Source organism: Buceros rhinoceros, unplaced genomic scaffold, assembly GCF_000710305.1.
Source record: "Buceros rhinoceros silvestris isolate BGI_N320 unplaced genomic scaffold, ASM71030v1 scaffold19662, whole genome shotgun sequence".
NCBI classification, from domain to species: Eukaryota; Metazoa; Chordata; class Aves; order Bucerotiformes; family Bucerotidae; genus Buceros; species Buceros rhinoceros.
In genome coordinates, this window is record NW_010400943.1 from 40240 (window position 1) to 62643 (window position 22404).

The following is a 22404-nucleotide window of genomic DNA, read 5'->3' on the forward strand; positions in this document are numbered from 1 at the left end:
GTACGAAAATTCTAACTTTCTGTAAGACAAACGGTTCTGTTTCTTTTCCCTGAGTAGAATCATGATGCTGGGTAGAAGAAATGTCTGAGATTTAGAGCTTCGAATAGCAGTGATAAGGTGCAGGTAGGGATTTAAGAAAAATGTAAATACTTTTTTTCTTCCTGGTCAGCAATGACCTTGCCTGACCTTGCCTCCAGGATTCACTCCTCTAGGAATTAGGCTAGTGTAATTCCATTTTATGCTGTTCTAGTTCTTACACTGCTTTCATCCACACAGTATTCCAGTGCCTTCAGGTTCAACGTTATAATCAGCAGCATGAACGTGATGTTATTTCTTGCTTCCTCCTTGTGTAGACAAACAGCGTGCACATGTGCATCACATGTATGTAGAAGTGTTACTGTTACCTACATATTATTCAGATACATACTAGTAAAGGCAAGCTGAAGATACAAGACTTCCACCAGGAGATGGTGGTGATGACTGCAACACGGTGGTGAAGACTGCCATGGTTCGTGGATCCTATAGCTTCTAAGAAAACTCTGTCTTTTGCACTGATGGAAGTCTATGAAAAATTACATGGGTTTTCTTTTTTTCAACTCAAAAGAAAGCTCAAGTTTATCAGTGAAGAAGACAATGGGATCAAAGCCAAATGGAGTAAGAAAACAGCTGTTATCTCCATTGATGTTTGATGTTTGTTTAAAAGAATAGGACAGGAAGTTGGCAGAAACGTACTTCGATTTCCCATTGGACAAATGAATTTCCAACAAAATGAACATATGAAATTATGTTGTCAGAAGAGTGTCAAAACTCTGACACAGATAATGCTGATATATAAATTGAGCACTGAGAAAAGGAACAAATGGTGACACAAGAACCTTTTTTTTAAGCACATGATTTAAAAATTTACAACCTGCTCTAGCCGTATTTCTGTGTGGACTTAGCACACGTTTCCTCTGTTCCAAGGTCAAGTGGTTTTAATAAAATGCCCTTTTGTAGAAATTGCTCCAAAGCAAGTTGCCTACTTAGTTGCCTTAGGCAACTGCACAGTGTATCTTCCACATGCAATGAAGTTCTGTGGAAATGAGGTCTGCCATATATGTTCTTTATCATTTACAGAAAGGGATCTTTTTATCCACCAGCCATGAAACTACCCATGCATCTAACTCTCAGGGCTTGACTTTACTAACGCATCCTGGTTTTGCAACAAGAGAAACACAATTGCACTGTAGCAGCTCTAAAGACAAGTGAATGACAGAGCCTCCCTTCCGAAGTCTAATTCTCTGAACTTCTGCACTGATGGAAATCTAGAATAATTTCTAGATCTCTAAGAAATTATAGTAACACACTTTGAGTAGATACCATATAGTTAAGGAGTAAATTCAAATCTTTGAGATTCTTTTCATATTACAGTCTTTTCTGACATGAGGCCAAGTCAGAATTTTCTGCATATGCTGTGTCCTTGTCCTCTGGTGGACAGTAATGTTCACATGCCGTGTTACCATTTACCTATCACAAACATATGCTTTCTTCAAAAAGAAAAGAGATACCTAAGGTGAACATTTCAAATTAAATTGTCTTTAGAACTCTCGAGAAATAGAGCTAAAAAAGTACCAGATGAAACCTCAATAGGAAAAACATCTTCTGTTTTACAGGTCCTGTCACAGAAAAGGGATTCTGTCTAGATGTCCCACATGCTTTATCTACAAAGGTACATTTTCCCTGGAGAGCAAAGTATGCTTTCTGTAGGAGGAGCACTTGTAAAGGATTTGGAAATGTCACAAAATACACACTTTCTCAGTAATGAAGAACAACATCCAAGAATTCTAGTCCTCTCATCCTTCCCAGCAGTTAATCAAAATCCTCAAACAGAACAGATACTGTCTGGAGAAAACAATACAATAATTTCCTGGAATTTTTATTTTGAAATTTATAAAGATGCTGGAGTGCATTATCAAGGCTAAGAACATCATTAGATGACTGTGCCGTTAAGGATGCTTTGCCCCGTCATGAATCTGACCAGCACACAGAATTAGTCATATTTGCTGTGAGAACATACAATGTGAACTACCTACATTATTTAGGCTATCAGAAGAAACAAAATAAGCCATCTGTGCTCTCATGGTACCATATGAGGTATCACTTCTGCGCGCTGTTACAGCCAGATACAGCCTGTAATTTAGAACATGTCAACAATTCAAATGTTGTCAACTGCTTATTGAATTCGTCATCATTAAGCACTTAAACACTTCATCAGTACTTGCTAGCCCTACTTCCATAAAGTGCTTCTGGCTTTATTTATGAATGCAGCTCTTGGAACGTTCTGTATTTAGAGGTAGTTTCTCTTGCCCCCAATATTGCAGAAATTGGTATTCTTGCTGATATCCAAGTGGTCTATTTACATTGCAATTTTCTTGTCATCAAAATTTTTATCTGAAACATTAAAGCTTATAGAAGACCACATAATAAGGCGTATTTAAACCACGATAAAATAATCTAAGGACTTTTTATTTGTCAGTCAACAGCCAGATATATTTGTTCCTTGAAGAACCTGTATTGATTTAATCCAATTCAGGATATGCTTCCTGTTAGAACGTAATTTTTTTCCGCTTCCATCCTCTCTCAAGACAATCATCCAAAAAGAACGTGACTATTTGCAGGGGATAAAACTGCTGGCACTGGAATAACCACCAGTGTTTCAAAGGAAGCTCTTCTTTCATGCAAGTAATTTCTGAGCAAAGGGGTTCAACTAATTGGCGAAGCAATTTATGCCTGCAACAAAGAATTGACATCGTGCTTACCATATCATCTACATGCACGTGAATTTTTTTCTGTATTACTGCATTTTGAAGAAAATACTCAGCAAACTGAAAGTTTGCTTTCAGTGACCGTGGTGTATACCTAAACCATAATTTGACTCATTTGGCCTATCTTAAAGCAAAAGGTCTAAGAAGTCAAGTATACCCACAACAACAAAGTTTCAGAGGTATATACCAAAGGACTTACTGTGATGATTAGCCCTTTTTCCTGGAAATATTTAACCAATGGGACGGCATTTTGCTTGAAATTCATTAGCCTTCTTTGAGTGGCTTTCAGGTTATCATCAGGTCTCCCTTGCTGTTCAGCACGCTTCAGTAACCTTTCTTTCAGCCTTTGACTAGAACATGCCAAAAACACCACCAAATCTGGGGTACAGATCTGTGGAAAAAGCAATTTAAGAAGTCAGTGATTAAGTTGACTACCCAGCATCACAGGTCAGCAATTCCATTATTAGGTGAGGCTCAGATATGCTACATTTGCCTAAGATGGGGCTTGATGGGGGTTTTTTTGAAGGGTAATTTGTAGGGTTAAGGAGGAACTTGATTTTCTTATGTGAAGGTTAGTAAATTTTTTTCACCTGAAATCTTCAGGAAGAAGTTTAATAAAAAATTTTTACTTCACCCCAGAAACCTTCTCTAGACTATGTTCATTATTTGCATTACCAGAACTTTCCCCTAGTTAAAATTAAAATCTTTAAAAAGAGCAAAACATAAATGTCTCATATTCTGCAGGAATGGTTGTATGGTTGTATGGTTTCCATCTAAAAAACCTTAAGTAAGGTGGAATTTAAAACCCAGCAGCCCCTATGAAGCTAACTGATGCCCAGGACCAAGTAATAATAGACCTGTTCCAAGATCTACAGTTTCTTGCAACACTTTCTCTGTTTCTCTAAATTTCACCCAAGCTTCAGTGCACTTCAGAAGAGGGTAGGTGTGGCAGCTAAGAGGATTTTAATTCCTCTAATAGCTTCTGGTCTGTGTGATGAGCACTGTTTTATGTCACACTCATCCCTATGCTAAAGTTCAGGAAGTACAGCCTTATGGTGATGAGAAAAAAATTGGGGGGAAGTTTAGCTCTTTCCCAGTTAAATTCAAGTTGCCCTTATGACTTTCCATGTTTTTCACAACTTTTGGTTACTCATGCTATCAGTTATAGAAGAAATACCTCTGGTGTTTGAGGGGGCCTAGTTACATTACAAATGATGGTGGATGCTCAAGAATGCTAGACATGTTTCTCATGGTGTTTCCTACCTACAGAATAATTCTGCCTTTGTTCAGCTTGATACTATGTAAATTTGATAGTCAAATTTGAGCTATATGAAAGTATCACCAAACATCTATGCATATTCTAACTACTATTGTGTAAAGAAGGCACCGATTTATATCTTTCTGCTCATTATACAGGTGGAATTGCTATTGAGGGCCAGAACAAACCAGTTATGCTTCTGTATACTCTCTACATCAAGGTCCCTCTGCCCAAAGATGTTCAGTTGCCTTAAGACAACATACTAGACTGAAAAATCAAGAATTCACAGGTGGACAATCTGGAAAATTAATAACCGAGTTTAAAAACAAACGCCATCTAGCCGGGTTTTTGCATTTGGAGGGAATACAACCTGAAGAACAACCTGGCCTTTTCTCCTGGCACAAAAAGGCACTTCTGAAGTCAAAAGATACAAATACAGCTTTTCAAAACTGAAGTTATGGTCATTAGCCTTTACAAAAGAGGTACTGACACAGCAAGATATGGAGATAAGGAAGCAGAAAGTAGCTAAAAAGCAGAGCTATTTTCAAACAATAAATGACAAGTCTGACAAGCAGCACTAGCAAACAGGATGGTGGCCTCTTCATCATTACAGAAAATCAAATAGGCTTTCAAAGAAAATCAAATTATTTTTTACGCACATTGCAGATGATTGGAGACATGAGGATACAAACTACAATCCAAACCCTAAACATAGTAATTCTGGTAATTTTTAATTAGCATCTATGAGATTTTGAAACAATTAACCTTGTATTCTAGTTTTTTAAATAATAATGATAATAAAAACTGTGGGAGAGCAGCCCTCTCCTACCTCTAACACATCTACCTCAATGTCAACAAAACCAGTCTAACTTTCCTCCCTTTTTCAGCCTATTCTAAATATATAATTCACAGAGATATTCTGTCCTTTCATGGGATAAATTATTATGACAGTTAATTTTACTACCTCATAGTAGCTTTAAGGCATGTAAATATTCACATGAAAGACTATGAAAGTAAGTTTCTGTGTTAGAGTTTCATGCAATACAGACATTATTAAATGTAGCTCTGTTAAGTGCTTCATTAGTAGTAGAAGCGTAATGAGGAATTTGGGAATATAAAGAGCATACAGTAGTATGACAGATTCTGAAAGAAAAAGCTACAGACTTCAAAGCCTTTTAGGTCATGGAACACGCTCTCATGAAAGGGAATGGCTGATGCGCATTGCAGCAGACTGAGCACAGAGACATCTCAAGTCCCAGTGCGGATATCCAGCTGATTGCAACTTCCTAACAGATAACACAGGGACTCAGAAATTATAATTGCAAATCAGGGATCTAGTAAAGGGAAGGACAAAAGCAGTTTATACAAGTGGGGAGTTTTATTTAGTATTTCCATTTCTGTGCATCCTAATAATAGTGAAGAAAGATAGTAAGAAATCTTTAGATGGTCCAAGCTGTAGCTGGCCTTCTCACAACGCTGTTCCCGAATACCTTCAGGACTAGCATCGCCCGTGTACTCAAGTCTGTGAAGTCATACCAGACCTCCTCAAGTGTAGGACTTCAGTTTTTGTGTATCACATAACTTCACAGACAGAGTCAAACCTTACAGAGAGTACTTAAATAGATTGCTCATGAAATTATTAGCTTTAGAGAAAAAAAAGAGGAAGAAGATAAAGGGAAGAAACCATTTAATAAACAAAAGCCTCTGCTTGGTTTTAGATGCACAGAAGGGTAACATCTCTTCTAAATACTCATAGGTATACAGACCTAAGAGCACGTAATATTTTTCTCCTGCATCCATTTGCAATCTTCAGGGTAAACCCTTGAAACTCTACTGATATTTCACACCTGTTATCATGAACCACTCTGCTTCTGCTTAGCTCAACTACACCTGCCTGCCAGACATGCTTATAAATACTTTAAGTTGGAATGTAACCGGCTGGTGTGAAAATATGGACATCTGGGATTACTTCTCTAGAAGTTCTCCTATGTAAACATGAGTACAAATTGCTTTTTTTCTAGCAAAGGAAAAGGTTTTTTAATGACTCATTTGAAAACAAATGTATTTTTAAACTCAGAACTAACTGTTGTTGAGTTTAGGGAAGAATTTCAATTCTGAGATTCAGCTTACAGGAAAGATGTACAGAACCAGCACAGACAGAAGGATTTGATTCCTTGATGCTGATCTCCCATAGCATGCTCATCTTGTGTTGAAGGCAGAGGGTATTATTTATGTCCAGAAATGCATGTGAGGAAGGACTGTGGGGCTCCAGGGAAGTGAATACAACTACTTACTAACTGGAATTCGGCAGAAAGGACAATCTTTGCCTGTGGGAACAAACTGGTTTCTCGTTATTCAAAACCTTCTGAATTTTAAATGAGGCAGTGTATGGTATCAACTCAGAATAAAACTGGTGGGCACACCCTCTCAGTTTTTGGGATAGTATTTACTAGGAAGTAAATCCTACTTTCTTTGGGTCTGAATCTTCTTTCTAAACAGGAACAAGGAGTAAATTGAGAGTAATTCCGTGTACGTCGGTGGTGTTATTGACGTAAAACAGTTAAGTGGAAGGATGGTCTCTTCTCTCTGGGGATATTTTCTACATCTCCTCTTGTTAGTGAGAGTAGTGTGGTTGTTTGCTAGAAATTAATGAGTGATTACATTCTCTCATTACTCCTCGTTAGGTAAAAGACAAAAATGCTCTGTTTCTTAATTCCTGGTATGTTCTACTAGATACTCCTGAGAAACCTTAACTGACAGCTCATAAACCCCTGTCATTAATTTAACAGTGCATTTTATTCTCATTGGTAAAGGTTACTAGCAGGCTAGTTTATATCCAAAGCTCTCCCTTGTTATTACTGATTTGTTTTTCATAGTTCCGTCTCTGTGGGGTTACTAGACTGTTTGCACAGGTTTTGCTTGTTTTCGAAAAGCAAAATCATGAATCACATTGTGAAATATGAATCTTGCTGATAGGATTTTTTTCTAGTAACTGCTTTTGAACTGTATTCACACTGCCCAAGAAACAAGCTTCCAGCAAATTAACCAGACGACATAATTAGGACCCCTAATAATTGACTGAGAGAGGCAGGGGTCTTTAGGGTGAACTGATTCAAATTTTCACCTGTGCAGGGCAGCTAGTTGATAGGAATCCCTATGTGTCCTCTACTGAGGGTTAAGGACAAGCAATGGATGAGCTCTCCTTGGCTAGTTTGGCTAGAGAAGAGCCCTTGTCCAGAAAAACAGGAAACCTGACATCTAGGGTCAAATACCCAGCAGAAAATTGAACCTCTGATTGCCTTTCCCAGGAGTGTGCTCTAGCTTCCCGGAGAAAATGGTAAGAAAATAGGAAGACCATTCCAGGGGCTTCCTGCTCAGGTGTGGCTTTAAGAAAGCAATGTATAACTCACATGGCCAAAGAGAATGAACGAGAGGAACCACAGTGATGCAGGCTGTTGATGTGCTAGCCCTCCAACTCCTCATACAGATGACTCGGTACATACATCCAGAAGGGGACTGAGGCTTATCAGCCTGGAACAATGATGCGGAGATTTAGGAGAAGAGAGATAGAAGTTGAGGAGGGAATGAAATGACTGCCGTAGGTCAGCTGGCCACAAACACCGATGTCAAACTGAGGGAGCTGCAGACATAATTTCTGCTTGCAGGTTTACATATTGGACTTAGAGGAACAGTACTGCTGTCCTTAGCCTGCAAGGCTGTGAGTGGACAAGTCAGTTTTCCCCAGCATCCTACACTGTGCTATCTATGTAGCTGCTTCTACTTCTGCACAATTAATTCCCATAATAATTTTCGTAAGAAATATGTTTGGGAGTTAAAAAATTAAATCATAACCAAGGTAACTAGTTATTCTTGGAAGGTGTAGTGCATTTATTAATATTCTTAAGTATTCTTTAAACAAAGAATCAGATAAAGTTTACTGCCTCTGTTTATTATTTAAATTAAGATTTTACTACTTCAAATATAGTCTTGTCACCCAGGCCATACAACATAAAAATATTTTTAAGATAATTTCTACAATTGTATCAAGGAATTAAACTATATCCATTAATTCTAATACCTGTTCCACATTTCATTTCACTATTAACAAAACTTAAAAATAATATATTTTAAGCAAACTTCATCTGTACTCTGTTGAAGCCAGAAAGGTTAATGTTGGTGAAGGAATTACTGAAATCAGAAGGACAGTTATGCATGAATGACTGAAAGCGGGGAAAAAACCCAACAAAAACCCAAGGAGTAATTGAAATTAACTGGATAATACTGAAGTGAGAATTTTTTTCTCCTGGGAAGGGTAAAAACTTATTACCATGTGAGAGATTACACAGAAAGTCAAACAGCAGTTTCTTCTTCACAAGTCATTTGAGTTCAATACACCAGTCAGAGGCATCTCATTACAGCGTAACTGGAGGGGAGGATACTCAGCATGCTTGAGCATGCTGCTACTGTAGATGACTTGCTGAATTTCAAGCTGCCAGGTTAATGGTAAATAAACCATTTTCTCTTCAGCATTTGCAAACGCCTTTTTGGAATCTAAACACCTTTCTACTATTTGCTCTCAGCAGAGTTCATGGATATCTTAGAAATTTGTGGCTTAGGCTAGCTTCATGCCTAAGCTCAAACCGAAAGGCTAAATACATCAGTACTAAATCTGTGCTGCTACATAAAAGGATTTCAAAATTATCAAAATCCAGAAATTATCATATATTCAAAACAAATACATAAGCTGGAAATTCTAATAGCTTTCAAGACATTAAAAGTAATGTTTTCTTTTTTTTCTTCACAACCATGACTGCTTAGAACTTTGTTTTAAAGTGAGAGCTGAGATTCTCATTGTCACTTGTGACCTGTGACTTCAGGGCTTTATTAAATGTACACTCATCAAAGGTGCTGGCAGCATTGACCCTGCTTTCTGGAATTAAGAAATAGGAAAGTGAGGATTTGGTAACAATCCAAGACTTCATTTACTCAGTTCTCAAAGAGAAAAATACAGGCTTTATTTCAACTCAGATAAGGAGTTCAAAGAAAACTGAGACAATCTCAGAGAAAATGGCAGCGCTCATGGCTATGAGATCTCACAGGCTGCAATGAGTCTGCAATGAGTAGGTGACCATTAAGAAATGAAGTGACCAGAATGGCAAAATCACTGCTGGCTGGCAAGCACTGCAGAAAAATCTGAAAACACTGCTGATGCCATCGTAAAGACTTCTTTCCTACCAAAAGATACAGATGATAGGATCAGTGATATTAAAAAAACTCAATAAAAGAGAGGGAAAAATCTTTAGTTCAAATGTAAAATTCCTGAGATGTGTAAAGTACTTTTTAATCCACTTATTCCTGATTGACATTATGCTTGGAAACAGTGTTTGTTACTTCTGCTTTCTAGATCCAAGCAGAAAGAGAAATACTGTGAATGCTGCAAATGATTTTTGTTGCTTTATCTTAGGCACTTTAGTCACTGAGATGCAATGTGTTTTAATGCATTTCTGCCTAGCAACATGCTGAGAACTTACTGTCCACAGGAGAGTCTGGCAACATAGAAAGGAAGAAAACATCATCTTTTAGCTATACCTATGTTTGGGAATGTTAGTGTAAATTGGTTTGCTTTGACTCGTTTACTAAAGATAACATTTTTTCCCAGAGAAAAAGTTCAGCTTATGGATTAGTCAAAAGGATAAAAATATGCTGGTAGTACCAAGAGCAATTACATGAGAAGTTCAATAAGAACTTATTATCACTGTCATCTTCTCTACTAGAACGTTATGCAGGGCAGGTACTGTAACGAGTTCAGAGATATATGTATCCATATTTTTTCACAAAGTAAAGAGATTATGAAAGCTCAGAGTGTCAAGTCTCAGTAACAGCAATATGAGCCATAAACCTGAAGGACTTATTTTTAGCATCAATAATTTGTTACACTAAAGATGCCTGCAAACACAACACAGTTAGATTTTACATGTGTTTGCAAGAGAAACCAGGCACCTTAGCTGACCTTTTCCTGTTCTACTACTAGTATGATGAACCATTTCCTACATAAATTAGTTTATCTTTACAATAAGCACAGCTCTTACTACTGGTGAAGGCCATTTAATTACATATACAAAAAAGTTCAGCATTCAGGCAACTACAGTATTAGTGCTTGGGAGTAAGACAGATTTTAAGCCCTTTGTGCCTTGCCTTTCAGTTGCTCATGTCCACATGAGCACACTGTCCGCAACATGCACTGGCTGAGAAAGGGGAGAGGATGTGGCTTAGACCAACAACCATATAGGCTCTGTCCTGGCTCACCTTTCACTGACCACTGTGACCAGCTCACATGTAGTCCAAGTTTTGACTTCCTGACCCTGTATGTGACATTGGGTCCAGATACTTTCTTGATCCGACCACATATGGGTAACGACACAATATAGACTTTTTATGATCAATAAAGACATGCTTTCTTGAACTATAATGATGTTAGGGGTTTGTAGCCTGTATTGTTTATAGATTTCCTATTTTCCTCACATCTGTTCCAGCCTTAATCTCTTTCTCAGTATCTTGTATTACTCATCTATATTTTCATTCAGTTTAATATCTCGTCCTTCACATTCTCCCCTCAAAATTTATTTTTGGTATTACTACATACATTCTTGGAGTTTGTTTCTCTCTGTGTAAAGGATGGGAAAGGAGAAAGGCCAGAGGAAAATGCCATTTTAAAAATGAATGCTTCTTTGCTTATTTCAAGTTTCCATGGGATTACAGATGAATATGCATCCCAACATACTCAAGGATATGAAGGATAAATGAAGTCACCCTTTTCCCTGCTGCTTATTCCTCCTACTACATGCTATATGGCTGAAAGAACTGTGAAAGTCAGTGTATTATTTACTCTTATACAAACTTAAATCATTATTTTAATTTACCTCATAAAATCCAAAAGTCCTCTAGCTGCTTTATGGAATAAATAATAATATGAACTCACTGTTTGAAAGCACATCCTTGTAGTCAAAACAATTAACAGCTGTGAAGGGATCATGAATGAGGGAAAACAGTTAAATAAATAGGAACTGCTACTTCACGTGTTTTTTGGCAATTCTCCTAAATGTAACCTGTAAAATGGCTTGTGTCACATAACCTTTTCTGCTGTTCTCAGGTACATAAGTATACAATGGTCTTTAAGGGAGCCATCGGTATTCACCCATGAGAAAATTGGTGATAATAATAAGAATTAGTTCTTATTCCAAACTTTTTAGCAACAGATTGCAGTGTTCTACACTGACATCTACACTGTTCTACACACGATCTACATTCATGCCCTATTTTTTGTAAGAATAAGGCATGCGTATTACAGAATAATGTGATTTGAGTATTTGCATTTTGAGGGATTTCACCATTTTCTTTAGAAGATTCTAAATTTAGATCTTCCAATTATAAAGTGTCTTACTACTTACTCTGAAATTTCAACTAATTGCTTCTCATCTTGTCACTTCTGGCTAATGAGAGCAATTCTGTTGTGTTCTTCCACACACTGCTAGCAAGAAAGCTATAACATTTCTAAGCTGTAGAAAACACCCGTAGCATCTTTATCTGCAGACCTACACAAATCATCACAACAGTTAATTACTGAATTCGCCACAACTCAGTTGCACTTCCCATTGATGGATCTCTGAGTGCCTTAACAGTGTTAGAATGTTTAACTTAAATAACCTGACATGCCATGGATTCCTGTCAACTTCACCCTGTGAAGGAAGATGGGTACCATGTGTGCTGCTAGTCCTCTTTCCTTACCACAAGACCTTCCTACTTATGCATGTAGCATTACGGCTTACTAAACAGAGAATTTTAAAGACACCACAAGCATATTTTATTTCTTTAAATCATAAATCCAAGATAAAACATTGACTATATCCCACTGGATTAAACAGATGGTTTATGTTCAAATATGTACATCTTTTGTATATTTATCTCCATGGACTTAGATATGCTCACATAAGAAATCAGCTGCAAAGAAACGTGAAAAAGGGCTAGCCTAAACAGACAATTTTTTTTTCCTATAAAAGCTTTATGATTCCTTCCTTACCCTCCCATTCTAGAACAGATAAGACTGAAAGGTGAGCCTGTATGAAGTGCTCCAGGATTTTACAGTGACTCAGATAGTCATCTATCTTTCAGGCAGAACGAGACCTTGAGGAGTATGATTTAGTGAATACCATTAGATTGAAAATGAAGGAACTCTCTGAGAACACAGTCAGATCTAAAACGACTAAATCCATTCTCTCTTTTCTCTAGGGGAAGAAAAAAAAAAAAAAGACCAATCTAGAGCATCTTTAAGCAACAGCACGTACTAAAAAGGAGCCAAAGTTAGGACTTTATCTTCTGTCATTCTATGAGTCTTTTTCCCTTGTAGTTTTCTATAGTCAACAAGAGCTAACCAGGCTGGCAGAGAGAAATATTTCAAGTTAAATGAGGAAATACTATAAAAGTGTATTAGAAAGGTACAAAGGAAGGGTTCAAACATATATGAAACATAGCGTCTATCTTTCTTCCCTTCCACAGCACGGTACTGCCCAGAATTTTAATATCATCTCCTGGACTGCACTTCTTAGTGGCATTACTAAAGGACCCTGTGATGAGTGCTAAAGTGTTGTTTAACTGGTTTTCCTTTGTAGAAGAGGAATATGACCCTAGGATAACTCAAAGCACTTAATTTAACTCCTGTCAGTTTTTCTAGTTTCACATCCCTCATTCTTTCATCAGACACATCAGCACAAAATTACAGCACCAAGAAATGCACTTAAGCCACACTGTCAGACCATATACTAGCCAAAAAAATAAGCTAAGGAAATGACCATGAAGCCTCAATTTCTGCTGTTTCCTTTATAAAACAGTCACTCCTCTCTGTTAACTACTTTTTCGAAGTGTCAGTCATTGGCTATTTTCTGTCACACATATTTTGTCTCTTTCCTTTGATTTCTTCAATTCAGTCTTCTGAAGTTTGCCCAGAACAATGCCTTATAAAAGCACACTGATGAAATGCCTCATTAGCTACTTTCCTTTATTACTTCTGCCTTGGCAATGCCACTTAGAATTCAAAGTACAGAAATGGTAGTACACCAGCAATTATGGAGGAGTTTGAAACCCTCTGCTTGAAGGGCACTTTAAAAATTCAGCACTGAAACCGCAGACTTTACTTGTGCCCAGTACTGTTAACAGCGCTTCACCAGAAAATAACGTCGTTTATTTTTCTACTGAATTTAAGTATTTTTAGATTAGTTTAAAATACAGACATGAAAACAACACATGAACAGAACTCAGGAATACAGTTTTATCTGATTAAACCTTAGAATTGTAGTTTAGGGTAAGCAAAATGATGAAAATTTCAAAAAAAAGAGCACCATTTCTGGTTTACAAAGACTTGCAAACCTAGGCAGTTCTGACCCTTATTTTATTGCAGTCTTTTCAATACACTGTACCAAATCTGAGACTAAAAGCATTGGGAAGATATGCGTTGATTTAGGTATGTTTATCTTAATGTAGATTAAATCAAACAAATAGATATGGAAATACAGTATCTTCCCCCTTCTAAATCACTAAGGTACAAAAAATATTCATTGTTAGATTTGTTGTTATTTCTTCTTCATCTTGAGAGGATTTTCATTACTGAGAAAAGAAGCTTGAATTATTGGTTATATTATCACATTGTCTTTTTACAAAACATTCTGTCTTCATAGAGGACGTAATATAACATAAAGCAAAAGAGTAACTTTTGTCACCTGTAATTATGTACTTGCAAAGAGTTAAAGAGCAATGCTTAGTTAGAAATAACCACCAGTCTTTCTTGGAATCTGACTGATGATTTCAAGAATCTTAACTGTTCTAGAGATATGTAAGTTATTTTAAGAATAAAACCAAACTCTTACTTGGTCCTCAAAGGAGATTGCCTGGGCAACATCTCTGGGAAATCCATCAATCACTATACCCTCTTCATCAGGGATCTGCATTAATCTCTGCTTTATCTCAGTTATGGTTGTTTCCTTTCACAGAGAAAATAAGTTATTTATTTAATATTGTAAAGGAGGTTTTTGGGATGGTGCACATTAATACAGCATGTACAAATCCTTCAAAAAGAAACATTAACACAGGATGCACTGTACCTGAGGAGCCAGTTCTCCAGTAGTAATTATTTTGGCAATTAGACTCCATTTTCTATTGCTGCTTGTGCTGTGGATCTTCTTCCTCAACAATTCACCAACCGATACGTAGTTAAATCCGTAACGTTCTGCTATTTTCAAACTCTGCGTTCCTTTACCACTTCCTGGGCCACCTATTGTTAATTATAGGCAAAACATTAAATTAAACTTTCTTCTTAAGTACCCAGTCACCCAAGTGCTATGGGCACCAATTTTCCAACCATCAATCAGAGCAAATCTTGCAGTTGCAGGACTTGTTACCAGCCGTTACAAATGGGTCTCATCTACCTGATCACAAAGGTAACAGTTTGTAAACTGAAATAGAAAAAAAAAGAATACAAATCTACTTGCAAATTAAAAACAAATATGCCCTTTTAGGCCTGACCTCATTCTAAAGCTGTTCCTGGAAAGGAATTTTTCTTGATTTGTAGTAGTGGAACAGACAAATGAACCGGTGTTTTCTTGAACTCTGTGAATCCAAAGATAGAGCCAGACAGTCTGAGGCGTATTCATGTCAGAAAGAATCATACTTCATTAAATAAGCCAATTAAATCAACGGACTAGTCATGAAATGGAACTAATAAAATCTGCTCCTAAATATGCTTACATGAGTTTCTGGGGTTTTCTAATTTTAAAATACAGAAAAATATGAAATAATCAGCTGAGATGTTTCCATAGTGATTTGGTACAACTCCTTTATTGAACCATGCCTACTTCTGGTATTAATGCTTGAAGTATCTGATAGAGAAGGAAATTGATAGTTCAGCTTGCTGGGATCTTGGAGAATAAAGATCCTTCAATATAGCACAGGCAGAACAGGTAGCAAAATCACAGAAAACAGCTACATTACATAGCAGGGAATGCTGAAGTGAAGGTCAACTGGACAGCAGAAACAAAAAAAATCTGACTATGTCTGAACTAAAAGGACATGTTATAACGTGAAGAACAGAGAAACTGGACTCCAGGATGTAAAAATAAGGAATTGTTTCAATAAAAATTAGTATTTGTATACAGAAAAGTATATGTTACTGAAGAGCATAACAAAGCAAAATAAAACCAAATGTTTTAGTATTTATTACCAATACTAAGTAGCTGTATTTTGGGCAACTATTACTTCAACAGACAAAGCATTAAGATTTATTAAAAATATAATATAAATTTTTAATGAACTTTAAAAAATACAACAATGCAATGATAGTAAATATTAATACAATGAGCTTCTTGTTAGTAATCACATAAAGCTTTCTTGTATCACCTGCATTATTCCATAAAGAGCTTTTAGGTATCATACAGTTAGTACAGGTTTGACTGTAGGATAAGCCTTACAGTATTTCTTCATATATGGTTGTGACACTCTCTGCGTAACCAGGTTCAAATCTGTGCCCCAATATTACATGTCAGAGAGCGTTTGGTGTCACCAGTAGTCATTAGGAACTCTTCTGTACCACTGACACTGTGATGGTAACTCTCAACCTGACTTTTCTAAGCCAGATCAGGGCCCATTTGAAGAGAATGTACAGGGAAACTTCCATATTGTTAAGGTGTTCTCATACGCTGCCCACAGTTTAGTTATACCCTTGGGGGGGGGGAAAAAAAAGAAGAAAAAGAACCTTTATCGTTATCCAACTAGTTTAAATAATGCTTAAATCAAGCTGGGTTAAGACAAATGCAAATACAATATGCAATTTATCCTAACACCCAACTAATCAATACAGCTACAGATGTTCATAAAACACACAAGAAAAGAAACTAAAGAAAAACCGTATCACATGTCCGTACCGTAAGGTTACAACTAAAGAATTTTTTTTCCCTCACTCAGCTCATTTGCTGTTTCTCTCCCAGAAAGTATAGCTAAACTGTTTTTTCAGCTTGAATTCTTTCTTCCATAGACAGTGTAGCTTGTCCTTAGAGCAAAGGATGTTTCCCTTTTGCCGGTACACAAGCATCTGACACACCAGGAGTCATCTCCTCCACTACAGCAGCTACAAAGCAATTCTGCTTGGGCTCTCCCCACTCCCTCTGACGGCACCCTCAGCCTTTCCCATGAGAAACGGATTTCACCAAACCTTACATTGTGTTTCACTCCTGTATCGAAAACGTACCTGATACAAACGTTCAAGCAAGGTTACAGTTTATTACAGGCCCTTGGTAAGGTGGCATGATAGAACGTTTGGAGTAACTGATTCCCAGTGCCTTTTTTCATACATAGATGAAAACAACAGCACGCAGAAGAGCAGCTAATTGTTCAACTGTTCTGCCAGCTTGTATGCAGCAGACTTTGCCAGGTGGATGAGTAAGGTCATTACTGGTTACTGGAATGTCTACTCACTCGGCGTAAACTTCCATAGGCAAACCTCTCTCTCCCTATAAAGCCACAAACTGCAATCTAATGAGCGTAACACGTAAATAATCTTATATATCTTATATATCTTACATACCTGCCTGTTTATACATATGTGTAGCATTTATTACTATGAGTTTACATGGCTTGATTTACTGGCAGTAATCATAGCTACTGGGAAAAAGGGGCAGTAGATTGTGCCTGTGCTTTGGAGCAAAGGGTTTACAGAACATACCGGAGCCAATGCCTTGCTTAATTCTTGCAGATACAAAACTTTCAAGCAAGGAAATTCAGTTTATTTCCCTGGAGATTCAAGGTAAGTTTGAAACAGACTATGTTGCATCCCAGAAACAATAAAGATGCAAAACACATATAGGTAACATGTAGAAAATTAGAACAGAAAATTTGAGAAGGAAAATAGCATTCACATTCCAGCAGAGATACAAAAGATGCCAGAAAACCAGAACTGTTACTGGAAAAAACATCAAGACTATGTAAAACCATAAAATAGATGAAAAAACCTTTTTGAAACCAAGCAGATAAACTTTACACTCCCATTAGGGAGAGCTGTGCTTGTCCATTAAAGAAAAGCAGAGGAAAAAAAAGTGTAGCTCAGCACTTCTGTTCTTTCAATTTGAATCGCACACAGAAAGGAACTAAAAGTATTTGCTTCAGTGTTCATACACTTCTCATACATTTTGTTTTTTTCAATCCAAAAATATCCCTCTACAGCCAGCTAGGACTACCCATTTACAATACAAGGGGAAACGCTCAGGTAATAAAATAAGAGAAAAGTGACAGGACAAAATTCCTCCCCAGAGCAAATCATTATAATTTATTGAACTATGTACCCATTCCCGATTCTTTGATAAATCATATTGACAAACTGGTCAAAAGAAAGGAAAATCAAATCACTTTTGTTTTTCATTCTTTTCACTTATTCTGAGATTATACATTATTCAAGTACGGCAGGATTATTTTAATGTATTTCTTATAAGATATCTAGACCAGTGAACATTTGTTGCATCTAAAATTATGTTTGCTAACTGGTCTCAGGTGAAGGTTTGTATGCCCAAGAAGTTTTAAGAAAGTAGTTGTTATAATCTAGCTTTTTCATAGAAGTTCAAAGTTTCAATTTTTCTTATACTGTTGTAAATTAAAAATTAATTCATGTAAAAATAACGATTTTAAATAATAACTGTTTTTAAAATTTAGCCATGGACTGGATTTAACAAAGCAATGAGCCAGATGCCTGCTGACAGCACTATCTTTGATCTATCCTTTAAACTTTGATCACAAAAGGAAAATGTAATCTTTTAATATTAATTAATATTTTAATTAAATGCACATTAAAAACATTCTGAACTATAGGGCTAATGACACCAGGTTATGAATTTTTGAAGATTTTTATATTCAGGCCGTATCAACAGTAAAAATCTGTCTGTCAAAGTATATTAGGAAGTACATTTTTAAACACAATCTACTTTCCTAGTGTTATAATGCCTTGGAAACTTAATTTTCCAGTGATTCAGGTGTGTGCCATTCTGGCTGATTCCATCTGATTTTTCTAAAATCTAGTCACATACTCACTTTGCAGCTTTATAGCTTTACATTTGACCAGACTTTTCTGCAAACACAAAAAAAGAACAACCCCCCTCCCTTTTTAAATGAGTTCTTTTTGGCCTTGAAGCTGCCTGGTTCATTATGATCGATTTCATAAAGCAAAGAAGTTGTAAAAACCTTTATGGAAGCATTAAAAAGATCTTTGGCTAATGCATTATTAAATAAAAGTTCACCTAATATGTGAAGCAGAAGACAGGTCTTTAATATCTATTCATTTCAGTCCCCAACGACACAAGGGGCCAGTACCCCCTGAGCTAGGCAGTGTGGTTAGTTATCGCTAGTTAGACATAAATACACACCTTGCTTAACTGAGAGTTTTATGCAAACCGAAAAATATGCAACGCATCTTCTGTGTATTGTTATTTGTCTCTTGAAATTAATGGCACACTTTTTTTCATTTTCTCTCAGTCAGTATATTAGTTCTTTTGTTCTTTCCAGTGTGTGTTTTTATGTGCTTTCTCAGTAGAAAGTTCAATCGGGAGAAATTTTCCTGATAGCGTACAAAATTGGGCAATAGCTTCTAAACTACATATAGTATCATGTTTCTATTAGATCACACTATAATAGACAGATCCCGAGAAACTCAGTTGGAAAATAAACCTGAAGTAGCCTTTGTGGACTGTTTACAATGTTCCCTATACAAACGGGTGAAAAGAAAAGCTCTGTAAAACCCGTGGTCTGTTCACTGCGTGCTAGCGTTCGAGGATTTCACTTCAAATACCCCTGCACTTGGTTCCAGAGGTGAAAGCCAATCTCTCTTTATCTCACCCAGATCAAACCTTCATTCATCACTCTGCTGCAGTGGAGCTACATGGATTTCAATGTGTTAAGAGCCTTTTGTGGTTCCTGAAAAGGAACTGGTTTTTCTCCTTTATGAAAAGGAAGGCTGGCTAATTAATTAAGATGAAAGAAAGGCATGTGTTATTCCTCCATCTAATGCAAGCTTTATAGTTCAATGATGCATGGAGAGATTTGTATGTTGAGATTTGTAATTCCGAAACAAAAGATTAAGAAAATTCAAACTCCTAAGCAATTCTTTCAGGATACTGCAAATATCTAGAAAAATGCCTGGGTTTCTGTCTTCAATATATTCCAATGCCACATTTCTGAGAACTGCTGGATGCAGAGTCTAGAGGACATGCTGTTCTTAGAGATCCCACTCTATAATACAGAGAAGACATTTCTATTCCTTTTATTATACTAAATGGTATGTTATTTAGTCATTCTCTCTCTTTAATATCAACAAGGCTTTACAGACTAAAAATGTGATTCTCCATCACCTGACACTAGTGCTGTAAGTATTTAAATACTCCAGAGAATCAGAGAATTAGGCCTGGCAGTAAAAGTTCAAAAGACAGCCATCCCAGATGACACTGAAACTAACTCAAAGAACTTAAATTTAGAGACAGAATAAAGCATTGACTTAGACTGAAACTGCAGCTATTTCTTAATAAACGGTATGCCTGTCTGAGGCTGGAAAGTATGAGTTGCTTAGAAAGGATGCTAAACAGCACACAGAGAGAACCGGGGTAGAGAGCACAATTAACTAATGCTAATTGATCTCTCTCTTCCTGAAGTTGGCACAGGATTTATTCGCCAAATAGATCCAGGGATTAATTTATCAATGCAATGGACTAGTGACCAAGTATGCTCACTCCAACTGGAGAGACGAATCGGTTTTCAAGGTTCTAAACACAGAGGACAACAGTTCCCTATGAGCTTTTTGAGCTGGCTTATCCAACATTTTTAAATACCCTTTTTTTTGTGAGCAGTTTTGAGTATATCTGTGATAAGAGTTTTAGTTCAGATCTGGAGCGTGCTTTGGAAGAGCACTTTGGTTCAGATGGTGGAGCTGTCTTGGAATGCATGAGCTGGGTTTGTTTTAGACTAAATCAAATGGGCAGATGTGCTCCTTAAGCAAACTATGAGCTCTCCAGCTGCTAACAGGCACCCAGTCTAAAGTACATGACCACAGGTGCTCACGATAACCACTAAAATGCTTACAGTTGGATGCTATACCCTCAGCACTAACAATTTCACTTTCTGACACACTCTAATTGGGCTGCACCACTTGCTATGGCAGATGGAAATATTGTATTTAAATACATGTAGGCATTCAGTGTATTCGCAGTTCAAATAAGAAAAAGTAACAAAGATAAAATCTTGTCAAAATGACTCTGCCTTCATACCTATGACAAGGATAATTTTTGGTCGAGGTCTTGCAGGATCAAATACCTCGTACTCCTCAATCAGCTCAGCAGTTTCAGAGAGGTCAGTGTCACTTTCTATTGAAAACTGTTGGATTGGAGGGAGCCGGTCATACCGTCGGTATGGGAAGTTAGAATTCTCAGGCATCACTGTAAAATAACAAGATAAACTGGGAATTGTGGAATCACAAAGAAAACTCAAAATCTATTGTGTACACAGATTTAAATAAGTATAATAAATAATCATAAAGTAAAAACATACCCTAATTTTACAATGTGTTTGCTGTTACTATGTTAAATATTCCCTGCCTCTATCCAGCTGATTTATTAAATTGGAACCACTAGTAGTCAGTCTTCTACGGTGTTTCTCTACAAGCACATCAACGTTTCTGTGAAAATCTCCCCACAGCACTGGGAGTTCAGCAGTGGCCCCTGAGAACAAAAGCCATGCAATGCGCAGATAACCTGTGCTATTGAGCAGATCTCTTTTGGTGATACATGCTGTACACAGCAACAGAGTTAGTATTCTTGCTAATTAGTTTATTGAAATGCTGGATGCAAGAAAGAATAACTATGGCAACTGAAAGATGAGCTAATTACTCTTTGTTATCATTACAAATAAACTAATTACAGGTATTGGTATGACATTGGCTTACATTTTATGAGAGGCATCTTTTTGTAGAGCATTTGTAATTTCCATTATATTTAGTAAATTAGCATATAGCTCCAATATAAACTAGGAAAACAACTTACTGTAGCTGCATTGAAGTTACTATGTATGTCATCCATAAGGACAACTAAAAATACCTAGTGCAACTCAGTCAACTTTGCCCCTATCTTTGTGAACGTTTTAGGAATACTTTACGAGAAATCTCTCCAGAAATGTGTTAAACATTTACACAGCAAAAATCCATCATTAGGCGGCAAAATGGTCACCATTTCCTCTCCCGCATAACATCCCTTATGGGAGGAGAAAAACAAATGCCAATACACAAGGAAACAGAATCCGTGAATCCCTTCCGCTATGGAAAATCAGAATGAAGCATGATCTGCTATAGAAGTAAGTACAGAGCAGTGGTGGATGTAAACCCACTCACACTACAAGAAATACAATTGGTTTTGTACTTAATACATTACCATTCCTGAAGAAAGACCTCCTGGATTGCCCTCCATTGAGTGGAGGCAGGGTCTTCTTTTCTGGACTGACAAAAGTGTCCCATTTCACTTTTTCTGACCCTCCAAGCTCTTTCACTTTCTGCAAACAGCTTTCCAAATATTCAATTGGGTCATCGGGTTTGTAACATATTAATCCATTCAACAGACTCTGCAACGTAAGATCAGAAATACACACTATAATGATAGATTCCAAGAAAGAAAAGAACACTTTTTACTATGAATTTTACTTTACTGAGAGAAACCCCATATTCCTTGTATGTTCAGAGTCTCCATTTCAAGCCAACGCGTGAGAGTGAGGCCTGCAAAAATCATATGATTTGGGTTTTCCAATGTCACAAAAATGATTCAGAACAGGAAACTGGTGGCTATGTCTTTCTATTTGTCTGTTTGCACTGTAACAGAAACTGACAGCAGTAAATAAAGTTCTCTGCCTCTTTCTTACCACTACCACTGACAAATACACACAGATGTAGCATATACACACACAATGTAGCACAGGCTACATTGTCCTGAAAGCTACACACTCTGTGTAGCCTATTAGGTGGCTAAAACATATCTCTTCTTACAGACCAGTGCACCCACAAATATCTTATCTATATTCTTGAGTCAAGACTTATAAAAATAATGAAAAAAAAGAAATGCTCTAATATAATCGTGATCGGTTTTGGAAAAGACCCCAAACCCGAAGTTCATTGGCACTTCCAGATCTAACTGATGAGACACTCCTGCCATCAGAAAACCCCTGCCTGCAGCAGTTATTCTGCGTCCATCGTACCTATGAGCATTACGAGGAGCGTGGAAGCAGGAA

The 22404-nt window shown here is 37.0% G+C and overlaps 1 protein-coding gene across 1 annotated transcript in view; it reads right to left on the reverse strand.

Moving 5' to 3' along the window:
• AK5 (adenylate kinase 5) overlaps positions 1 to 21744 on the reverse strand; it is a gene marked incomplete at its 3' end in the record, with an annotated part of 49173 nt that extends 27429 nt beyond the window's left edge. Inside the window, exons 1-5 of the mRNA XM_010132105.1 lie at positions 21558 to 21744; positions 20403 to 20570; positions 14214 to 14383; positions 13980 to 14093; positions 3004 to 3195 (exon numbers count right to left, since the gene is read on the reverse strand). Coding sequence (XP_010130407.1) covers positions 3004 to 3195; positions 13980 to 14093; positions 14214 to 14383; positions 20403 to 20568 — 642 coding nt within the window. The remainder of the gene's footprint in view (positions 1 to 3003; positions 3196 to 13979; positions 14094 to 14213; positions 14384 to 20402; positions 20571 to 21557) is intronic.
• Between the last annotated feature and the right edge of the window lie 660 nt (positions 21745 to 22404).